The 20,428-nt window shown below is 45.7% G+C and overlaps 1 protein-coding gene across 2 annotated transcripts in view; it reads left to right on the top strand.

Annotated features, from left to right (window-relative positions):
* The window catches only part of PRCP (prolylcarboxypeptidase), a 31,382-nt gene extending 21,736 nt beyond the window's left edge, over positions 1-9,646 (top strand). For both annotated transcript variants that reach the window (XM_054844149.1, XM_054844157.1), the window contains exons 8-9: positions 1,966-2,153; positions 6,519-9,646. In XM_054844149.1, coding sequence (XP_054700124.1) covers positions 1,966-2,153; positions 6,519-6,723 — 393 coding nt within the window. In that variant the 3' untranslated portion in view covers positions 6,724-9,646. The remainder of the gene's footprint in view (positions 1-1,965; positions 2,154-6,518) is intronic.
* The last annotated feature ends 10,782 nt before the right edge of the window (positions 9,647-20,428 follow it).

Here is a 20,428-nt window from a genome sequence, read left to right as displayed (position 1 = left end):
AAAGCTGTTTATCCTGTAGCTCACTGAGATCCAACCTTTCCCACCAAGTAGATAACAAATACAGATCCCTGTGGTAAGGGGTCCAGGGTATTCTGCTCTCCCCATCCCATTTACTAAGCACATGGAACATTGTTATATACAGTCTGTCTTCTGAGGAGCAGGGCAGCTGCTTCCAGAAGCAAAGTGTTGAGAATTGGTGTTCAGGTTGTGACCATCTGCTCCTGGATACTGTCTCCCACGTATTTGTTCTGACAGCCCCAGGAGAAGTGCAGGCTTTATAAGCTCTCCCATGAGAAAGGGAGGAAATGCCATATGGGTAATAGAATATGGCAGCTGGGCTTATCAAAATGCATCCACTGTGCAGCTTGTTCCCTGCCTGCTTCTGAAGGCACGTGGCAAACGGGGCAAGTAGGAACAGGCTGAGTTAGATTAATTGCCCTGGTGGGGACTATGTTGCTTCCAGAATATAACTTGTTTTTGTTATCTAGTATCACTAAGGTATCAGAGAATAGTTTGGGTGAAAGATAAAACTTTTTGCTTGGTATCTGTGCTCTGGCCCATTTACAAGAAGGGCTGTAAAGAGGATCTGGGGAACTACAGCCTTGTCAGTCTGACCTTGGTGCTGGGGAAGGCTATGGAGCAGATCATCTTGAGCACCATCGCACGGCATGTACAGGACAGCCAGGTGATCAGGCTTAGTGATGACTCACTTAATGGATGAGGGAAAGGCTGTGGAAGTTGTCTACCTGGACTTTAGTAAAGCCTTTGATACTGCTTCCCACAGCATTCTTCTGGAAAAATGGGCTGCTCACAGCTTGGATGGGCATACTCTTAGCTGGATAAAAAACTGGCTGGATGGCCAGGCCCAAAGAGTTGTGGTGAATGGAGTTAAATCTAGTTGGTGGCCGGTCACAAGTGGTGTTCCCCAGGGGTCAGTACTGGGGCCAGTTCTCTTTAATGTCTTTATCAAGGATCTGGACGAGGGGGTCGAGAGCACCCTCAGTAAGTTTGCAGACGACACCAAGTTGTGCGGGAATGTTGATCTGCTTGAGGGTAGGAAGGATCTACGGAGGGATTGGGACAGGCTGGATCAATGGGCTGAGGCCAACTGAGCTTGAGGTTCAACAAGGCTCAGTGCCAGGTCCTGCACTTGGGTCACAACCACCCCAGGCAATGCTACAGGCTTGGGGCAGAGTGGCTGGGAAGCTGCCTGGCAGAAAAGGACCTGGGGGTGTTGGTCAACAGCTGGCTGAATATGAGCCAGCAGTGTGCCCAGGTGGCAAAGAAGGCCAAGAGCATCCTGACTTGTATCAGAAATAGTGTGGCCAGCAGGACCAGGGCAGTGATCGTCGCCCTGTACTTGGCCCTGGTGAGGCCACACTTAGAGCACTGTGTTTGGGTTTGGGCCCCTTACTCCAAGAAAGGCATTGAGGTGCTGGAGTGTGTCCAGAGAAGGGCAACAAAGCTGGTGAAGGGTCTAGAGCACAAGTCTGATGAGGAGCAGCTGAGGGAGCTGGGAGTGTTCAGCCTGGAGAAAAGGAGGCTGAGGGGAGACCTTCTCACTCTCTACAACTACCTGAAAGGAGGTTGTAGCCAGGTGGGTGTTGGTCTCTTCTCCCAAGTAACAAGTGATAGGACAAGAGGAAATGGCCTCAGGTTGTGCCAGGGGAGGTTTAGATTGGATATTAGGAAAAATTTCTTCACTGAAAGGGTTGTCAATCATTGGAACAGGCTGCCCAGGGCAGTGGTTGAGTCACCACCCCTGGAGGTATCTAAAAGGTGTGTAGATGTGATCCTTAGGGACATGGTTTAGTGGTAGAATTGGTGATCTTAAGGGTCTTTTCCAACATAAGTGATTCTATGATAGTTTGACAGTGATTACTGACCAAATGCTGTTTGAGCTTTTTATATAAATATTGGACAGTCTCCTGGGAATACATCTTGTTGCCCTGCTTGCTCTTTCAGGCTTGCACCGAGATGGTGATGCCCATGTGCACAGATGGTGTCAATGACATGTTCGAGCCTCAGAAATGGGATTTTGATGCACTTTCAGAAGAGTGTTACAGGCTGTGGGGAGTAAGGCCTCGCCCCTCTTGGGTCCTCTCTATGTATGGAGGGAAGAACATCAGTTCATACAGCAACATTGTCTTCAGGTGAGCCTTGTTTCAGCTTCTAGAGTGGAGTCTCCAACCAGTTTGGGTTGTCAGTGCAGGAAGTCTGCTGGTGTAGCAAAAGGATCTGTCTCCAACACTCCAGTTGAATAAATGATGGGCATGCTTTGTGTTGCTCTTGAGAGTAAAATGGTCAATTTGCAGTGGCCAAAGCAGCCAACTGTTCTGTCACTGCCTGTGTGACTCTGAAAGAAGAATCTGGGTTGGGATTCTGCCAAACATAACTTTCTTCCCATGTGGATTCAGTCTTATCTTGTGGCCAAAGTCCAGATTTCCCATGCTGGTAAATCCGTCTAGCTTTTATGAAGCCAAAGCACTGTCTCTTCCACATAAAAGGAAAGTCTAAACAAGCTCTAGCTATAACACAGGATCTTGGTCACTAAAACTGTTGCTCTGGGTGATAGCCTTGAGGAGGAACTGATGTGACATTATTCCTTTTTCCCTTCGACACAGAAAAAAGGGGGAGTAAGTTGGGGAGCTTTCCTATCACTGCCAATTGCCCTTTTCTTTTAGTGGTAATTAGGCAAGTTTCAACAAACTTGTGTAAGATCCAAATACAAAGAGATGCTTCCATTCTAGCAAGGCATGCTGGTAATACAACAGAATTTTGTCTACAATGTTTGTATGTGGACAAAAAAATGAAAGAAATGTTTCAGCCTAGTACAAAAACTAGTGCATGTTGCTTGCTTTCTACTCAGCCTTCACCTTCCTTATTTTTAGGGTTAAACTCTGTTTTCTTTAAAAAAGCATGTAGCTGTACTTCTGTGAGGTGATAAAAAATTTTGAACAGCAAAGTACTGGCTGTTCATCAGATTGTTACGTGGTAGGGAGGCATTTAATAAACACATTGAAGCCTGTGCTTCAGGAGTTCTGACTTGCTGTACTGATTGCCCACTGCAGGCAGCTCCTGGATATATATTCTTCTGTTCTCTGGTTAAAATTGTGCAAGGCCTTTAAAAAAAACAAACCAACACCCTGCCACTTCTTTAAATAAAACTCAGTAAATAGGTGTGCATTTTAAAAGTAGCAAGTTCTCACTTGAATTGGGGATTATTCTCCGGATTTCAGCTGTTAGCGTTGGGCTGTTTGGCTCCAAAGGCCTGTTGCTTTCCTCTTGTCTGCCTCTTGCTGTTTCTGTCCCAGCAGGATATCTGCTCTAGAGTGAGAAATTCCACCCTTTTATGAAAACTTTTTAATAAAAAAAAATAAAATTGGTGGTTTAACTTAACTTCTGCAGAGTGATGCTTATTTCCAAGGCTTCACAGCTCCGTACAGTAGAAATCCGCTTTGTAAGCGATAGACAAGCAAACAAATCTAAGTGTTTAAGAATTTATGCCAGCTGAAGGAGCTTGAAATGAGAAAAGCTTGAAAGCAACCAAATGAATGAAGTAGTGCTGTACACACAAAGCTTTGGATCTCAAGCTGGGTTGTTTCACTTCAAACAAATACATTGTCAATACTGTACATCTTATATAAGAGTCTTTTATCCTTGAACACCGCAGTGTGCTTTACAAAAAATATCCCTATGTTTACCAGGAGTTGCAGCTCCCTGTGGGCTAAAAAGCCCTGTGTTTCAAGTGTCAGGCAACTTGCACAACAGTTTAGTGCAGGAAGGGAAGAATGGTCCATCTAGAGAGAGCCACTGTAGGGTGGATTTATCCAGCCACAGTAGGATTTGGCCAGGATGCTTAAACTGGTGCTGCCGCTTCTCTCCGAGTAGTGCATCATTCTGCAGATTCAGTGTTGTATGTATTGTATGAGATCGATGCAGGAATCCCCAGCGCCACTTTGGTACCTTCTTGGAGGTATGTAGTGTGTGAGTGGTTACTTAGGCTGTAGGTAGATCTAACTTGCCTGTCCTGGGTAGTGTATCTTTATTAAAACACTGGTCTGAGGAAATTGGGGGTTTTCAGAACCCTGTTTGCCCTTTCTCTTCCAACAGTTTCCACTCCTGACACTCTTACTGGAACATGCTCTGTACTTGGTGTAGAAATGCTGCACAGTGGTAGAAACAGCATTTTAACACTGTTCATGCATGTGGTAGCAAAGAGCTTGTAGCAGTTAGCAGTGTCTTCTCATCAACATACTGTGGTAGGCAAAAATCAGCCCAGGCTATATCAAATGGTAAAAAATTTGGTGTGTCCAGTCTAAAAATGGATATTTTTCAATCTGGATGGATCACACCTGGGTTGCTTTTAAGTTAGGGCACCCACCTATCCAGTTCTGCACTGCCAGGGGAGAGGCAGAAAGTGAAGGCTCTGTTTCAAGAGATACTGGGGCAACATGCAGAAGCAGGGATTGTTAGCATGAAAGAAGGGAATAGAGGAAAAGAAAAGGCAGAACAATGCCTGGCTGAAGAGAAAGTGAGGGGAAAATGTTAAGGAAACTTGGCAGTTGTGGGGAGCAGGCGTATTAAAAAAAAAAAGATACACAGACAGTACTGCTAAGGCTGTGTAAAACATCTCCTTGTTCTAGGCAGGGCTGGAGGGCCGAGGAGGCTCTGAAGAGATGATAGGAAAGGGAGCTGCTTGCTGTGGAATAGGCAGGACCCTATTTATGCTGTCAAGGAAATATGATGAATTGAAAACAAGACTAACTTGCTGATGTTTTGCAGTAGTCTTTTTCTGAAGTCCTACTTGCCTGACCACTGCTAGAAAGAAATGGCTGACTTTTCTTTCTTTCTTTCTTTCTTTCTTTTACTACTTCTGTTTACATTGGGAAACATCTGTCTTGTAAGATGGGCAACTGAGTACTTACATGCATGCTTAGTTTTAGCACATAAAGAATCCATTCCAGTTGATACTGAATTATCTTATTCTGTAAAGCTGTTAAGACTTACGATTATTTTGTGGTGAGCCCTCAACCCCCCCTCCTCTCAGCAAGTATCACTTCCCAAACTGCGTCAGTGCCTCTGGTGCCATCATTTGGCAGGAGCTGCAGAGGACGCAGCCAGAAGCTCCCAGAGAAGCCAGAGACAGTGTTTTCTTGTGGCATGCTTAGTTTCCACATTGCTGGGACCAAAAGATCCAAGTCCATGTACATCTTGGGTCTCTCAGCAACTCATCCCCCTGTTGCCAAGGTGCTCTGCTGATTCAGGCGACCTTTTAAATCAAATGCTTTTTGCTTATTGGGCAGCTCTGTATGCTTTTTGTTTTGCAGAGACAAAATGTTTCTCTTCTCCTAAGTCATATTTAGAACCACTGAAAAGAAAGAACTACAGAGATTCAAGATACTTGGTTTTTTTTTTCCAATGGTGAAACAAAGTATTAGTTCAGACCCCATCAGGTTTTTACTCTTTTAGTTATTTCTACAAATCTTTTACTCATATTTCTTTCTGTTTTCTGGTGCTGTCATTGTGATATTTTCCTAGCTGCATATCTCTTAATGTCCAAAGATGTTTTAATTTTCTAGATCCTCCTAGAAATTTACACTGACATACAACAGCCCATCTCTAATGTTTCCTTTTGTGGGCAGGTCAGTGGTTTAAGTGAGGGACAGATCTAGATTTGTGTAGTTCTGTAAGTATACAGATGTTGATTTCTTTGGGTAGCAAGATGGACCACATGTGGGAAGAACTTTGCAGTAAAGGAAAATAAGATGTAGCAGGGATTACTGGGTCAAGTCCAAAGCTAGGAATGAGATGCAAAACTCTCACCCCAGTTCAGCCATTGGCTTGCTCCATGGACCAGGCATTATTTGGAGTCAGATCGACAGTGCAAGGAATCCTTTCATTGATTTGGGGTGAGGGAGGAGGGGGGAGTAAATTGCATTAAATTGTCCTGTAATAAAGGAAGAGTCATTTTAGACAGTTTCTTGAGGATAAAAAGCTTTATTTTAATATGGTTGTTATTAAAAATAAGGGGACTAACAGAAGGTCCAAGTATTTCTTTGCAAAACCAGGTTGGCACACAGCTGAGACAGTACAAGGTAAAACTTCCTGCAAATTCAGCTCTAAAGGGTCCAGTTGGTTATTAGTTTATGGCACTGTGAAGAAGCAAAGTGCTTTAATTTGAGAATTTGGACCTGTTTTGGTACAGGGGAACCTGAACCTTTTATGACAATGACAGGTGCTAGCAGATCTGTCTCCAGAGGCTGTGGCACTTTTATAGGTTATTATCTGAATTAACAGATAATTAATGACAGAAGCATAGCCTTACTTAAGCTGCTAATAACTCCATACCTCCATCAGGAGGGTAGAGGGGTGGGCACAAGGCATTGAGACAGGGCTGAGGTCTGTTTCTGTCTGTACATATGCAAAACTAATTGAAAGTCAGTGTGGATATGCTGATGTGAGCTGCAGCCCCGCTGCTGAGCCGATGTACCCTAATAAGGAATTCTTCCTTACAGCAACGGTGGCCTGGACCCATGGTCTGCAGGTGGGGTGACCCAGAACATCACCGATTCCCTTGTGGCAATTGTGATCCCAGATGGAGCCCATCACCTGGACCTACGCAGCCACAACCCTTTGGACCCCAAATCTGTGCAGCAAGCTCGAGCCTTGGAAATCAGCTACATGAAGCAGTGGATTGAAAAGGCCAGGCACAGCTACTGAAGCGTTACTGCAGCTGCTGTGGCCACTGTACCCCTGCTGGCTTTGCTGGGAGCAGGGCCAGGCCTTATCGCACAGTGCTCTGGACATTTTGCTCCTGCTTCCTCACCTGTGTCGCAGTGCTAACTGTTTTGCTTGTGCCCATGAGAGAAACAGGCAGCAGATGGATGGAGGGCAGCATTCTCAGATAATAAATTTGAATCAAAGTGCATGGGTTGAGCTGCCTGCTCTGGCTTGCTTTCCTCTTCTGCTCTTCGCAAATGCTGTACCTCATGGTAAAGAGGTCTTGTTCTAGGCATGATGCCTTCCTCGCTGCACTAGGTGATTGTCCTGACTGCTGGTATATACAGTGGATTAAATGGCAGTGCTGTTGGTGATGAAACCCCTGCTGCCTTCACTGGGATTGAATTTCAGACATCCTCAGCTGGTGTAAACTGGCATGGCAGGATGGAATTGAGTAACAGAAACCACATCTTACTGTGGTGTTTGGAGATGCAGGGAAGGCATGGGGAAACTGGCTGTGCCATTTGTAGAGAAACTAAACACCCCTTATCCTTTGGAATCAGTGCTGGAAAATAAGTAAATATCTTTTCTTCTTCTCTCCCTAGTTTTCTGGCAGCTTATTAATCAAAGCTGCCTCAGGTGGCTTTTCCATTCTGTACTGTACTGAATGGTCAGGGCTGGGCCCAGACTCACTCTGCTGATAACTGTCTGAGCATGCACAGTCTGCATCACTGTTTTATTTCTTCCTTTGCTGTTTGTCCTAATCCTGAAATATCTGTCATCTGTGATGATGGTTGCCAAAGAAAACTCTGAGTATATTTTGTGTGCATATATGTGTATATCCCCCCCAAACACTTGGCTTTTTCAAATCAGAAAGCTTTCGAAGCTATTCTCTTGAAGAGCAAATGTGACACTTGTGCTGGCTAGATCTTATGAAGTGACAAATAATTGGGGCTGTGCCTTGTGTGGATTCCCCTCTCCTCTCCATTCTGTGTATTGTTCAAATTCTGCATGATCTGTTTGCTGATGGCTCTTCAATAAAAGCCTTTTAAAAAAAAAAAAAATTGTTTGCAAGACAAACTATTCAAAACACAGAATGCAGCTATCCTCTTGGATCAGCCTAAAGCCTGATGCTGAGCTCAACAAGCCAGGTGCACTGGGCTTTCTGTAAGGCTTCCAAACCAGACAAACTGCCCTGATTCATGAGACAGCATATTTGACATTAATAAATGGCTGGGGCAGTCCCCTCGTTTTCCAGCTTTGGCTTCATTCACACTGAAGCCCTTCTTCAGAAAGGATTCTTTGCAGTTTAAAGGATAACTCCATTTCAGAAACACTCAGGCGAGGCTTCTTGTTTCCAGACTCTTAAAATTCCAATTCTGTTGAAAAGTTTTTTCAGCTTTGCTGATATGCCCGATAGTTATTTTCTTAGGATACCAGGTGGCCTTTTCTGTTTCCAATCTCCTCCCATTCTCTGGGAACAAAGCAAACCCAACACTGAAACTTCATTTTTTTTTTTTTTTTTTAAAACACTCCTGTGCATCTTCTCACCAATACAGTTCCTGGCATTCCCTCATGTGTTAAACATAGCATTTATGTTCAGACTCTGCAATCTGAACCTCTCATGGTCTTGAGCCAGGTAATTTCTTAAGAGACTATAGAGAACAAAACCAGAGAAGAATCACGGGGGGGAAAAGGAAGAGCTACATCCAATTTGCCTGAAACCTGTTGGCAATCCCTTTTGCAATAGTCCAAATTTTTGGTGCTCTCCTGTAAGTACACTCCAGTGTCTTGCTTGTGTACTTTATAATGCCATTTTGGCCTTGAATTTTTTGAAACAAATACAAATTATTGTTTTCTAATCAAGTGAGTTACAGTCAAGTTTTTAGAAATGCTATTAATCTTCTTACATGTTAATTGATGTATGGCAATATTCTGGTTTAATGCAAGACAATGAATGGAATCTGCAAGACTAAATAGAAACTTGGGGGTCACAAATAATTCGTAACTGCAAGCAAGAGCCTGGTCTGACTACTCCCACTGATTGCTCGGGGTGCTGCTCCAAGTGCAAATTCTGGGGGAAAAAACACTTCTGTGTTGTATGGAGAAGCATGTTGGGATATTCATGCAATGGGCTGTGAATGGTCCAAGTTCAGTCTCTATATATAGTAATAAATAGTGATCGGCTTGTCTCCTCTCTCTCCCTGCTAGCTAACTTACTGCCCCAGGAAACAGTTGCTGCTTTGTTGTTTGGAAAACATTTTGTAGTTTCAATCAGAATAAGTAATCTAAAGTTTCATTCCTCTCCTCCCCCCCGCTTCATAAGCAGAAAAAAAATTGCCTTTAATGAAACTTTTAAAAAAAACAAACCGTGCCATTTTGAATTTTGAGGAAACTGCATTTTAAAAACAAATTGTTCAGTGTTTTGTGTGTTGTGGTTTGGGGTTTTTGGATATTAGGTGTTTGGAATTAGGTGAGTGGATTTCTGTTATTTTTAATTGTTCTTCATTTTCAATTCTTTTCCTCTCTAGTAGTTGAAACTTTAGGTCTTATTTACCTTAAGCATTCAGACTTCATCTTAAAATTTATGTATACATCTCTCTATGCTACCAAGGGACCATCTGTGGGGTTCGGCTGCCTTATGTAAACGTTGGCTCTCCTGCTTGTTTCATGCAGGTGAGAACAAAATAAGCCATGCGAAAAGGCTGATTTCTCTTTCCAGGCGTATGATGATGGGTCATACTTCATCTCAGGCTTAGGTATGTCCTTGGCACGTGTCATGAATGATTGGAATTTAAATGTCTGTTTCCTACTCATTGGGGCAAAATGCAGAAGGAAAAAGAATGAATGATTTCCCCAAAGTGTGAATCTTAGTAGTGAAACTGCAGTTTTGTATCAATAAAAATGCGTTGAAATAATGAAATGGGAGTTTCTGGAACTGGATTTTGTTTTGCGAGGACATGGATTTTTATCCCTTGGCAGATTCAGAATTCTGCAAATAATGTCTTGTTTGTGGTTGACTCTGGTGGAGTGGAAGGAAAACTAGTTAAGGTAATCCTCAAGCTGTAGACACAGCAATCAGGATGTCGGACGATGAGTCTGCACTTACTTGGTAGTTTCCCACTTCAGAGGTCATCCCTGTGCTGTGACTGGGGGCATGCGTTCATGAAACTGTGTTTAGGGGAGAAAATGAAAGATTTTTATGGTAGTTTGAGTTAAAAATAACATGTCTGAACCTATTCAGACTTGTGACCCGGTGATACTTGCACTCACAGCCATAACCAGCTTGAAGGAATGCACTAAAAGACCACTGTGGGGACAGATTTCTGCTGTTGGAACAGTAAAATAGGTCCTCGCAGAGCTGAGTGAGTAACATGTCTCATCTTTCTGAAATCTGCTGCTCCTTAAAAGAAATCTTTCTGAAGTTAAAACCCTGCATATGTGATTTTTACTCCATAAACACAATGTATAAGTGATCCTTTGGAGGGGTTGTTTGAATCCCGTTACACTTCTCTGTCATTTGCTGTGATAGTGTCATTGGTGTTGATGTTTAGCATGTTATTAGGCGTTACTACTGTACCCTTTAGGTTTTTTATAATCTAGCCTTTTGATGTGTTTTTAAATCAAAGCCTTGGTCTTACAAAAATAACTTTACAAATCCAGCTTCTTTAAGACTGTCTGTGTAAAAGAACTACAAGGGTCTGTTTTGACGGTGCAGGTTAGCAGAAAATGTGTATAACCTTGTGTTACCTGAGCAGTGAAGCAATGGCAAAAGGTCTGAACTGAGGATGGTATCTGGGATAAATTCACAGTGCTTAAGTGCTTTTCAAGTTTCCCTTTCTGTTGTTAAGAAAAATAAATCCCTATTTTATCTCTTTAAAGATGCTGGGCATCTGCTGCAGCTTACACTGGTATGAATAGACTTGTATTCCTATATTATTTTGATTCCTTGATTTCACAGCACTGCCTCCAGCTGCAGAGACATGAGCATTGGAGCCCCAAGTCAGCCTTTCAATTTTATTTTCACCAACAAATCTGAAACTACTTGAGCCACATGCATTAAGGGCAGTTTCCTTCTCTGTGTCCTTTCACTAGTACAAGCCCAGTGAAGAAATTGCTGTATAGCATTAGTTATATTGCTAACAGCTAATTGTATTGCTACTCTGGATACCTGCTCTGTCCCCTCTGCAGCCCCACGCTGGAGTCCCTCCGGTCCTGGGGCACGATGCACAGACAGCAAATGCCCACAGCAGCGAAGAGCGAGGACGTGCTCCTTTAGCACGGAACACCCCGTATTTGTGCTCTCCAAGGCAATAATAAACTACTCCGGCCATTGCTTATCTTGCAGTTGGGCTTTGGGTGCCAGATGTGAAAACATTTGGGTGCCAGCTGGCTGTAACATGTGGGCATCTCCATGCTGGGAAGTGTATTTTCCGTAGTCCTCAGTGCTATATCCGAGTGTTTCCTTGGTGGGGAGCGAGGGCTCCTCGGGGCAGGCGGGGGTGGCTGCTGCCCAGCTCTCAGGGGCTTTCCCCTCCGCTGGTGATTTGCAAAATCTTTTAGTTCAATCCCCCAGTTTAGAAAGTAGGGGCAGTGAAACACTGAGACCGGGAATAGCAAATCCCTTCCGTTTGTCTTGTTGTTTTCTAATGTATGCGACCTCTCTGGGTGGTTTAAGCGGTTTAGGTACTTTCTATAAAAGGGATCTTTTAATGACAAAACTAATGTGATTATCTTACCGAGTGTGAGAGGCGTATTCAAGGTTTAAAGAAAATCTGTTAGAATAGCTGAATGTATCTGCTTAATCCTTTCTCTAATGTGGGTGGACAATGCTCTGGGAAGCAATTGGTCTTTCTTTCTTAGAGTAAATGCCTGGTCTCCAGAGGTAGGAACTTGTTTGCAGCTTTTTATATCCTTACGCTTCACCTTCTAGAGAATACAAAGGCGCAGGAGAGAGGCCGAGAGCTTTGAGAGGCCAAGTTTTTCCTCAAATAGCCAGGGGTGTAACCAATACGGGGCCAATTCCGGCAGGCGGCCGAGCACCCTCCGCTCCCTTTGACTGCAACCTGAATAGAGGGTCCTCCCTTTGCCCTCCTGAAAAACCACATCCCCCGCAACATGAAATACAGAAAGGCTTTCTCTTTTCTGAGTATGTGGGGAAGCTGCTCTTGGTTGCTGGGATGACAGGACCCTGCCTGGGTTTGCGTGTTGGGTGAGCAGCCCCTTCCCACGCGGATCCATGGCTTTGGGGAATTCTCCGAAGGTCCTGTTTTCCATATCAACCCTTTGGAAAGGTTTGGACCTGCTGACAAGTTATCGCAGGGTGATGCCTGAGCAGGGGTGAACATGGCCATGCTCGGGCAGGGAGGACAGCACCGAGGGAGGGGTGATGCTGTGGGATGCAGCCGTAGCTGAACCTTGGCTGGTACCAGCCTGGCGTCGCTCAGCTCCTCCACTGTTCATAGGTCTGTGCGTGTGAACCTTTGATTTCCCCATGTCTGTCTGAATACATGGATCTTAGAAACATTAGGAAATCATGCTGTCTGCAACAGTTAGCAAGATATGCAGAACCCCCCACCTTGCCGAAGTATTTATCAAAGCAAGTGGTGGCTCTGGGACTCTTTAGTACGTGGATTTGGCTTTATAGCAGAGGCAAATTGTTTGCATTTTGTAATTTGTTATTCAACCATCCTCAAAATAGCACATAAGGAGGAAAAGGATATTAAGGTGCTGCCTTTTCCAGTTCAAGTGAAATGCACTGTCTCCTCTCACCACCCAGTACAGTAACACAGGGAAAGGAGGTGCCTCTCACCATCAGTGTGTCCTCTTCACCGAGACAGGGACTGAGCTACAGCCCTGCATGCTCGTCTGGCTACCCCGGCTGTAGAGTTGGCACTGGTTTCTTTGTTGTGGAGAGAGACAGTATTCAAGGACTTAGTGCACAGTCTAAAAACCAGTCCCAGATTGTATCCAACTCTGAATTTTTCTGAAGGAGGGGAAAGCAATTTGTACAGATGAGGCCTTGGCATCTCCCCTGCAGGCTGCTGTATGGCCAGTAATTGTAGGATGATTTAGGTTGAAGGGATCTCAGGAGATCTCTGGTCCAACCTACTCACAGCAAGGTCAGCTGCAGGGTCAGACCAGGATGCTCAGCGATGTGTTGAGTTGGGTCCTGAGAAGCTCCAAGGATGGAGCCTGCACAGCCTCTCTGGGCATCATGCTCAACTGTCCGCATGGTGGAAAAGTTTGAGCCTCTTGTTTCTGTTTGTGTGTTGTGTTTTATCTTCCCACCTTGCACCATTATGAAGAGCCCTGCTCTCTTCTTGATGAGCCCTGTAGGCACTGGGGCTGCTGTTAGGTGCCCCTGAAGCTGTCCCTTTTCCAGGCTGAACAAGTCCAGCTCCCTCATCTTCTCCTCACAGGCTAAGTGCTCCAGTCCCAACCATACCAAAGGTCCTCCCCTGAACTTGCTCCAGATGATCAATGTCTTCCACTGGGAGGCCCCAAACTGGATGCAGTATTTGATTTGTGGTCACCAAGCACCAACTAGAAGGGGATGATCCCTTCCCTGGATCTCCTGGCTCTGCTTCTGTTCATAAGGCCCAGGAGGCTGTTGGTCTCTTTGCTGCTAGGACACACAGCTGGCTCATGCCTGGCTTGATGTTCCCCAAGACCTCTTCTGCAGAGCTGCTCCCCAGGCTGTCCCAAAGAGGCAGGGCTTTGTGCTTACCCTTGTTGAATTTCATGAAGTTCTTACTGTCTCCTTCCTTCAGCATGTCTGTCTGAATGGCCATCCTTCCTTGAGTGCATTAACTCTTCCCTCCAACTTTGTGTCATCTGCAAGGGTAAGAAATGCCAAAGAACTTGAAACCTGAGAACAACATGATTTCTTTTTTATCTCTGTGTAGCAGTTATGCTTGGACTAGTCTTGAAATCACTTGTTCTCTAAAGTATTTGCAGCATTGAAAGGATGACATCATTCCTGACCACCTACTTGCTATCTGCATCCCTACATCAATTCTGCCATTGATTCTGCAGCTGAGATCTGACCGGCCGCCAGGACAAGGGAGGAAAGCCCCATGCTGCTCTGCCCTCAGGGCCCTGATGTACAGCAGGGCTTTTAGATGTGCCTTGCTGCAATGCCTGCTGTCATACGAATGAGCTGTGGAAGTGACGTTCAGTCACCACAGTCTCCGTGCTGCAATGAAAACAGAGCCCAGTCATTTCTGCAAGGGACTGTGGGACAGCTTTAACCGTTAAGCACTGTCCAAATAATGGGATGGGGGAAGAAGAGCTGCCTCGGCCACCTCCTTGTAAGCAGCAAAGGATTTCTTTTGGAGGGTGGTTCGTATGGTCAAATTAGTCTGAGAGAAGTATGCAATGGATCACCGTTATTGTATCACAGGGATTTTATCACCATTTCATAAGTGAGGAATTTGGACCTGAATAAGACCAGAGAGGTCTTGACTGTTTTTCTTCAGGATGAATTGTAAAACTTTTTGTGATATCACTGCCCAAATCTTGAGCGATGCTCCAGGGCTGCCCACCGCTCCCAGGGAAGTTATCCAGTACATCTGGGCAGATGCTGGGGTGGGTGTCAGGGGTGGTGGTAGGCACAGTCCAAGGGGTCACTGTTTCCAACACTGGGCTTCCCTGAGCACCCAGAGCTCTGCTTCCACACCTGCACACACATCAGTTTGACAGGAAGCAATTCAACACCTTGCTGCATTTAATGCCTGATGATGTTTCTCCAAACATCTCCCAGATCCACTGCTTGCCTTTAGCTTCCTGGCTGGGACAGACTCTGGTGATGTGGAGCCCCATTCCTTTGGTCCAAGGGGAGAACAGTGTTCCCCTCTCCACGAAACGTGCATATATGTGTGAGCATGCAAGGGGAAAAAATAGTGTTCCTCCTCCAGAAAGAAAGAAAGACCTTCTGCTCCCTCCCTGCTTGCAGCCTGCTGATGTGTCCGACCATGCAAACTGGGCTCTTCAGCTGCCCTTTAACTCTTCACCATGTGCCAGAGAGGACACGAAAGGAAGCGAAGGATGTTATTTCCTTGCAAAGACCAGTTCCCCGTTCTCAACCACCATGAATGAGGCCATTAAAAAAGGCTGGGCCCTCCCAGGTCACGCTGGAGGAGAGCGGAGGCTCCCACCTTTCCTCCCAACAGATGAAGTCAGTACTTGCTACGCAAACTAGACTAATAAATGTTGGGACAGCGGGAGGTAAGTGCAATCAAGTGCGAGAGCCTGAGTTATAGCGGTAACCTGCTGAATTCCTGGGTCACAAAGTAATTTACAGAACAACCCTAATGTCATTCAGTAATTATTCAGACAGCCCGGACCCCGGGGGGCACAGCCTCCTGCTGGGTGTATTATTAATACCATCAACAAGCAGCAGGATGTTGGTGTGAAGAAAAGAACCACAACAGAAGCGTGTGAACCTAAGGAACAAATGGAAAATGGTATTAATAGGATATTTTACCGGTCTCTAATGAGTAAAAAAAAAAAATCTGTCTATCTTGTCCGAGCAAGTCGTTCAGTGCAATGTGAATGTGTCTCCTTTGAGGGTGAAAATTGCTCACGGCAGTTTGCAGCAGAAGGGGTGGAAGATCGGTGTGTCAGTGGCTGCCCATTGATATCTCCCAGCCTCTGCGATAGTCCCCATGGAGACTGAATGGGGGGGAGGTGGTTTCCAAGCGCCCCAGAATAATTTAAATTAATATCCAGTGAACAATGTAAACCTTCTCTTTGACGTGGCGTGGGAATAGGCAGTCACAGCGCTCGAACTGGGTCAGCTGAAAAGGAAGGTAACGCCATAGCCTGGGATTTGATCAGCGGAGTAAGCCAGGGGCTCGACCTCTGCTATCTCAGTCCCTCCCTTCTCCCACCCCTCATCCTCCAAAACATCTAAAAATGGTAGCACATTCCCTTTGGAAACTTTTTTTCATGGACGCAGACTTCCTGGATGAAGAGGACATATATAAAACCTGAGAGCAGACATAGAGGGCAATGTCTTCTGCAATGTGTATGGACCCCCGCATGTGGGTGCCAGGAGATGCAGATGTTTGCAGGGTGGTGGTGTCACAGCTGCAATTTTAAACACTTTCGCATCACTGCTTTGGGTTTTGTGACCCTTCCTCACCCAACAGAAGCTCCACGTGACCTAAGGGTTGCTGCAAAAGCGCAATAAGGAATTGAGCAAAGCCTGAAGTGAATCAAGCCTGAAGTAACCTGTGAGATGTTCCTCAGCTGGGAAATGACAGTGGAGGGCTACTTACTACCTGGCTTTGTCCTGGTACACACCACTAACAGACAAGCAAAACCTTCCTGGTTTTGACCCTTCCTCATGCAGAGGATCACATCGTTTATTTAAACATGGGGATAAATGTTTCTCAAGGGCATTTAAAGGATCAGAGAAGGCTTCCTGGCCGTTAGCTCAGGGATAAGTAGCAGGTGTTGGTTTATAGCAGAAGAGAGTTTGCCTCAGAGCTGTTCCCGTTACACAGCAATAGAGCCAGGCAGTTTCCTCAGGTACTACCTGAGGTGGTAGACCCATGTCCTCATCTGATCCACCATGTGCATGGGAGAGAAGTCGCTGCTGGTGACCGTGAAGCAACTGTTGCCCCCAGTTCCTCTGCACCAACTGTGTGTGGAGCCCTCCTGGACCATCACTCTAGGAGTGATGTTGTGGAGTCTCCTTCTCTGGAGATATTCAAAACCCGCCTGGACACGATCCAGTGCAACATGCTCTTGGACTAGATGGTCTCCAGAGATCCCTTCCAACCCCTGCCATTCTGTGATCACTCTGGCCACAGACTGAGGCTAAGGTTGTTACGGGAAGAAGTAGCATCAACACTGAGATGAACTCAATGGTTCTCTTTGGTCCTTAAAAGTGCAAAATGAGTAAATCTCCACAAAACTGCGCAGCAAAAAGAAGCTGGCCATGTGGAGCTGCCCGGTGGTAGGCAATGCCCTGGAGTGGTGCATCAGTGAACCGGTTCATCCTCCACTGGGAGTTCCTGGTGCGTGAGAAGTGAACGTGGCTCTATCTGCAGAGCTGTCTGGGTCCGTGATCCAGCAAAGCACTTACGGCTGTAACGAGACTCGCTGGCTCTACTGTCAAATTATGACTGCACTACTGGATCGGGGCTGCCAGGCACAGTCTGGAAGGCTGTCACCTGCCCAGTGGAGACAGAGTGGAGCAGCGCCTGGGACCAGTCATCACATTTCCTATCAGAAAACAAAGCGTGCCAGGTGGCTCCTTTTCCCATCTGTCACAACTTTGGCCAACTCACTGCTTTTTCACAGCTTAGGTAGAATTTAGATGGCTGTTTAACCAAATCAGAATCAGAGCAGGGGTTCAGCAGCTGGTAGATGTCCATCTGCCCAGGAGAGGTGCCCCTGAACCTGCAAAGCCACCAGAATGAAGACTTCCAGAAGTCACCGAAGCCACAGCCTAAGGTTTAAGCAGCACCTCAGCCATACAACTAGTTTCACTGGCCACAAATGACTCCTCTCTCCATGGCCTTTTTCAATGTTTGGTTTTGCTTTGCTTTTACGCTGCCCATGCCCAGCAGGCGGACAGGAGGGCCACAGAGCACCATGGGCATTGGTGGCAGGAGGTCCAGAGGGCTCTGATGTTAGTTTTAGACTCTGGGTCCTTCCTCTTGTTCACAGTTTAGCAATAAATTGCTAGTGACATCCACCCCCATCTAACCTCCCTCCCTGACTTCTCCCACATGCACCACCACCAGAAGTAACTGTAATTTTGTGCCTGTGCTGCTTTTCTTGGCGGGACCCATGAAAAAGGGGCAAGAGATGCATTGTTCTGATGTTATCACTGATGCTGCCTAAGAACAGGATCACCAAAATACTTCTATTTTCCCTTTTGTGCTTATGCACGGATGTTGCTGCTGATATTCCCTGAATTCCCCTGAAAAATAAAGAGTGTTTTATCTGTATTTCCCAAGTGCCCAATACAAATGCAAATCAGCTCCGGGCGGTAAACCTTGGTTTGGATTTTTTTTTTTTCCTGGCCGCCCAGCATCACTTGGCGGGTCTTTTCTCACTTGTTTCTTTTCCTCCCTTTCCTTTAGCCAGCGTGTCCCAAGTGAGGTCAGAGACCTGCTCCATTCCCACACCTCTGCCCTCCTCCTCCTGTTGCCCAATTTCTTTAAAGCCTTTGTGTTTATTAAGCAGAAAGAGCTGAGGGGCTAAAAGTAAACCAAGACTTGCTCAAATTCCCTAAAATCATGGTCAGGTAGCCACACCAGTCCCAGATGAGAGCATTTGGGCATTTCATGTTCCTGCTTTGCTGCCTCTCCGCAGAGTTCATCTCTTGGACGAAATCAAGGAGGAAATCACAGCTGCAGGAGGCAAGATCAGAGGGAGGAAGGTGACTCTGAACTTTCTCATCACTTTAAATAGGTCAGTGCTTTTTAGGTAATAAAATACCTAAATGAGGGACTCCTAAATTCCCCACGAGTGGGATTTGAACAAGTGGGATTTTAACCAGCAAGGCTGGTGAGAGTAACTGGTGCTCTAAATCCTTAGGCCAAAGCAGGTGTCTACTCACTTAGAAAATTCACACACTATTATTTAAAAAGTACAAATGGTCAGTAGACTAGGCTGCTGGGTTAAAGCCATGCCTGCCGTTTCTTCGGGACTTGGCACGTTTTCTTCCATGCCCAAATTTCAGACTGGTGCAGACTCTCTGTGCTCTCAGGGTCCCTTGATTTTTTAAAGAGAAATTATTTTTAATTGTATTTAAAACTACAGCTGAACAGATCAGCAAGTGATGTCAATTGCACACGCAAGGAGAAATGAAAACCGAGACACCAACATCAAAATTCAGCTCCAGCAATCCAGGAAAAGGCAGCCTGCAGGTCCTGCGAGCCTGGGCTCAGCATCACTGCCAGGCATAGCTGCCAGCTCGGTCAGGATCCATCTCCTCCTCCCATGGGTTTCAGATCAACCAAGCACTTCAACACACGCTTAACTTTGAGTGCCTGAGCAGCTCCCGCTTACCGAAATGTTCTTGCAATGGGCTTAGTGTTAAAGATGTCCTTAAACCCAAGCGAAGGGCTGGTGAAGCCCACGCGGGGATGAGGGACACCATTTTCTTCCCTGCTTGGGTCCACCAAGGGGCTTGAGGTCCTGTGGACCTGCTGAGCCCATGGGCCTGGCTGCATGTCACAGTGTTTGGGCCCATGACTGGCCCAAACTGAGCTGTCTGCTGGGAGTGACCGAATTTGGGAGGGAGACACGTGGGGCCCGATCCATCACCTGCATCACTTCGTTGCCATCACCCACCTGCCTGGCGCCAATGCCGAGCAGCTTGTTCTGCCTTGAATGCCACAGCTGAGCCGGTTCCAAAAAAAAAAAAGACCTCAGAGTTAAAAAAAAATCAAAAAATCATTTGTGTGGGTTCTTTTTTTTTTTTTTTTTTCCTTTTCATCTTCTTTCCTGCTGCTATTCATTTAGCATGAAATAACCTTCCAGATCAATCCGGAAGAGATCATTTGAAACTGTTGCTAATTGCTGGGTTGAAATCCCATTCGAATCGCCCTGAATACACAGTCTGATGTTCCTAAGCTAAGTGCCTACCAGGTATTTTCCCCAACGGGCTTTTATTTCCCTGAAAAAAAAAACCAAACCCAAGAACCGAATTCTGGCTCGCTGGTTAGCTTTTAATGGGACAATAGCGTCTCCATAGTACGTCTTGTTTCCGAAGCAGAGCCGTGTTTTGGCAGGAAGCGATCGCTGCCGAGTTTCACAGGGCCGGCGGGGAGGTTTGGTACTCACGGACCCAGAAATGAAGCAGTTAATTGCCCTACTGGGGAGGAGGAAATTTCTTGTAAAAATCCAGAATCTGGGTGAACAATGTGGCCTTTTATTTTTCAGCCTTGGAATCAAGCCTGGCTGCCCTTGTAAACAAAGAAAGGAAAAAATCACTGAACCAACCCAACACATAAAAACTGACCATGTCTGTCTTTGAAGTTCCCTTTATGTTGTTTGGAAAACTTGGGATTTTGGATTGGTTTTTTTCCTTTTTTTTTTTTTTCTTTTTTTTTCTTTTTTCTTTTCTTTTTTTTCCTTTTTTTTTTTTTAAGAAAAAGAAGGATGGGAGTTAAGGCAAACTTTTTCTTAAACAGAGCAGAAGTCATTAATTAAGTATCCCATTCATCCCCGAGGCACCGGCTCATCAATCAGATTTCTTATTAGCATTCTGATGACCCGCCTGACCCCCTGTCTCTGTACTGTCTGCACGACAACACGGAAAACCAGACCACACACCGAACGGAGGAGGATTATTCGATGCTTTTCCTTACTCCGGTGGGGGGAGTGAGCTGGGAAGAGGAATGATGACTGATGTTGTTGTTTTGGGTTGAGGCAAGTCAATAAGCGGCTCCTGGAGAAAGAGCCCAGAGAGCTTGGGAGAGTGACCTACGTGATGTCCTGGTGGGTTTGCTGATGTGTGCACAGGGCTGCTCCGGGGCTTGGTGCCATCACAGGGTGTCTCTACGCCTGTCATGGTCACGCTAGGCTCAAATCCAGAGTGAAGAACAGGATTTTAGTGCAGTGACCACCCTTCTCTTACCCTTGGGTAACCCTGCTTGGGAAACGATTGGTTCCTGAAAACGTGCTGGCAGCTTCGGGCCCCCTACGTAGGCTGTGTCCTCAAGGCAGGTAAGGATCC

Source organism: Grus americana, chromosome 1, assembly GCF_028858705.1.
Source record: "Grus americana isolate bGruAme1 chromosome 1, bGruAme1.mat, whole genome shotgun sequence".
Classification (NCBI taxonomy): domain Eukaryota; kingdom Metazoa; phylum Chordata; class Aves; order Gruiformes; family Gruidae; genus Grus; species Grus americana.
The sequence above is the reverse complement of the archived record's forward strand: the minus strand, read 5'-3'. Positions and strand labels throughout refer to the sequence as shown.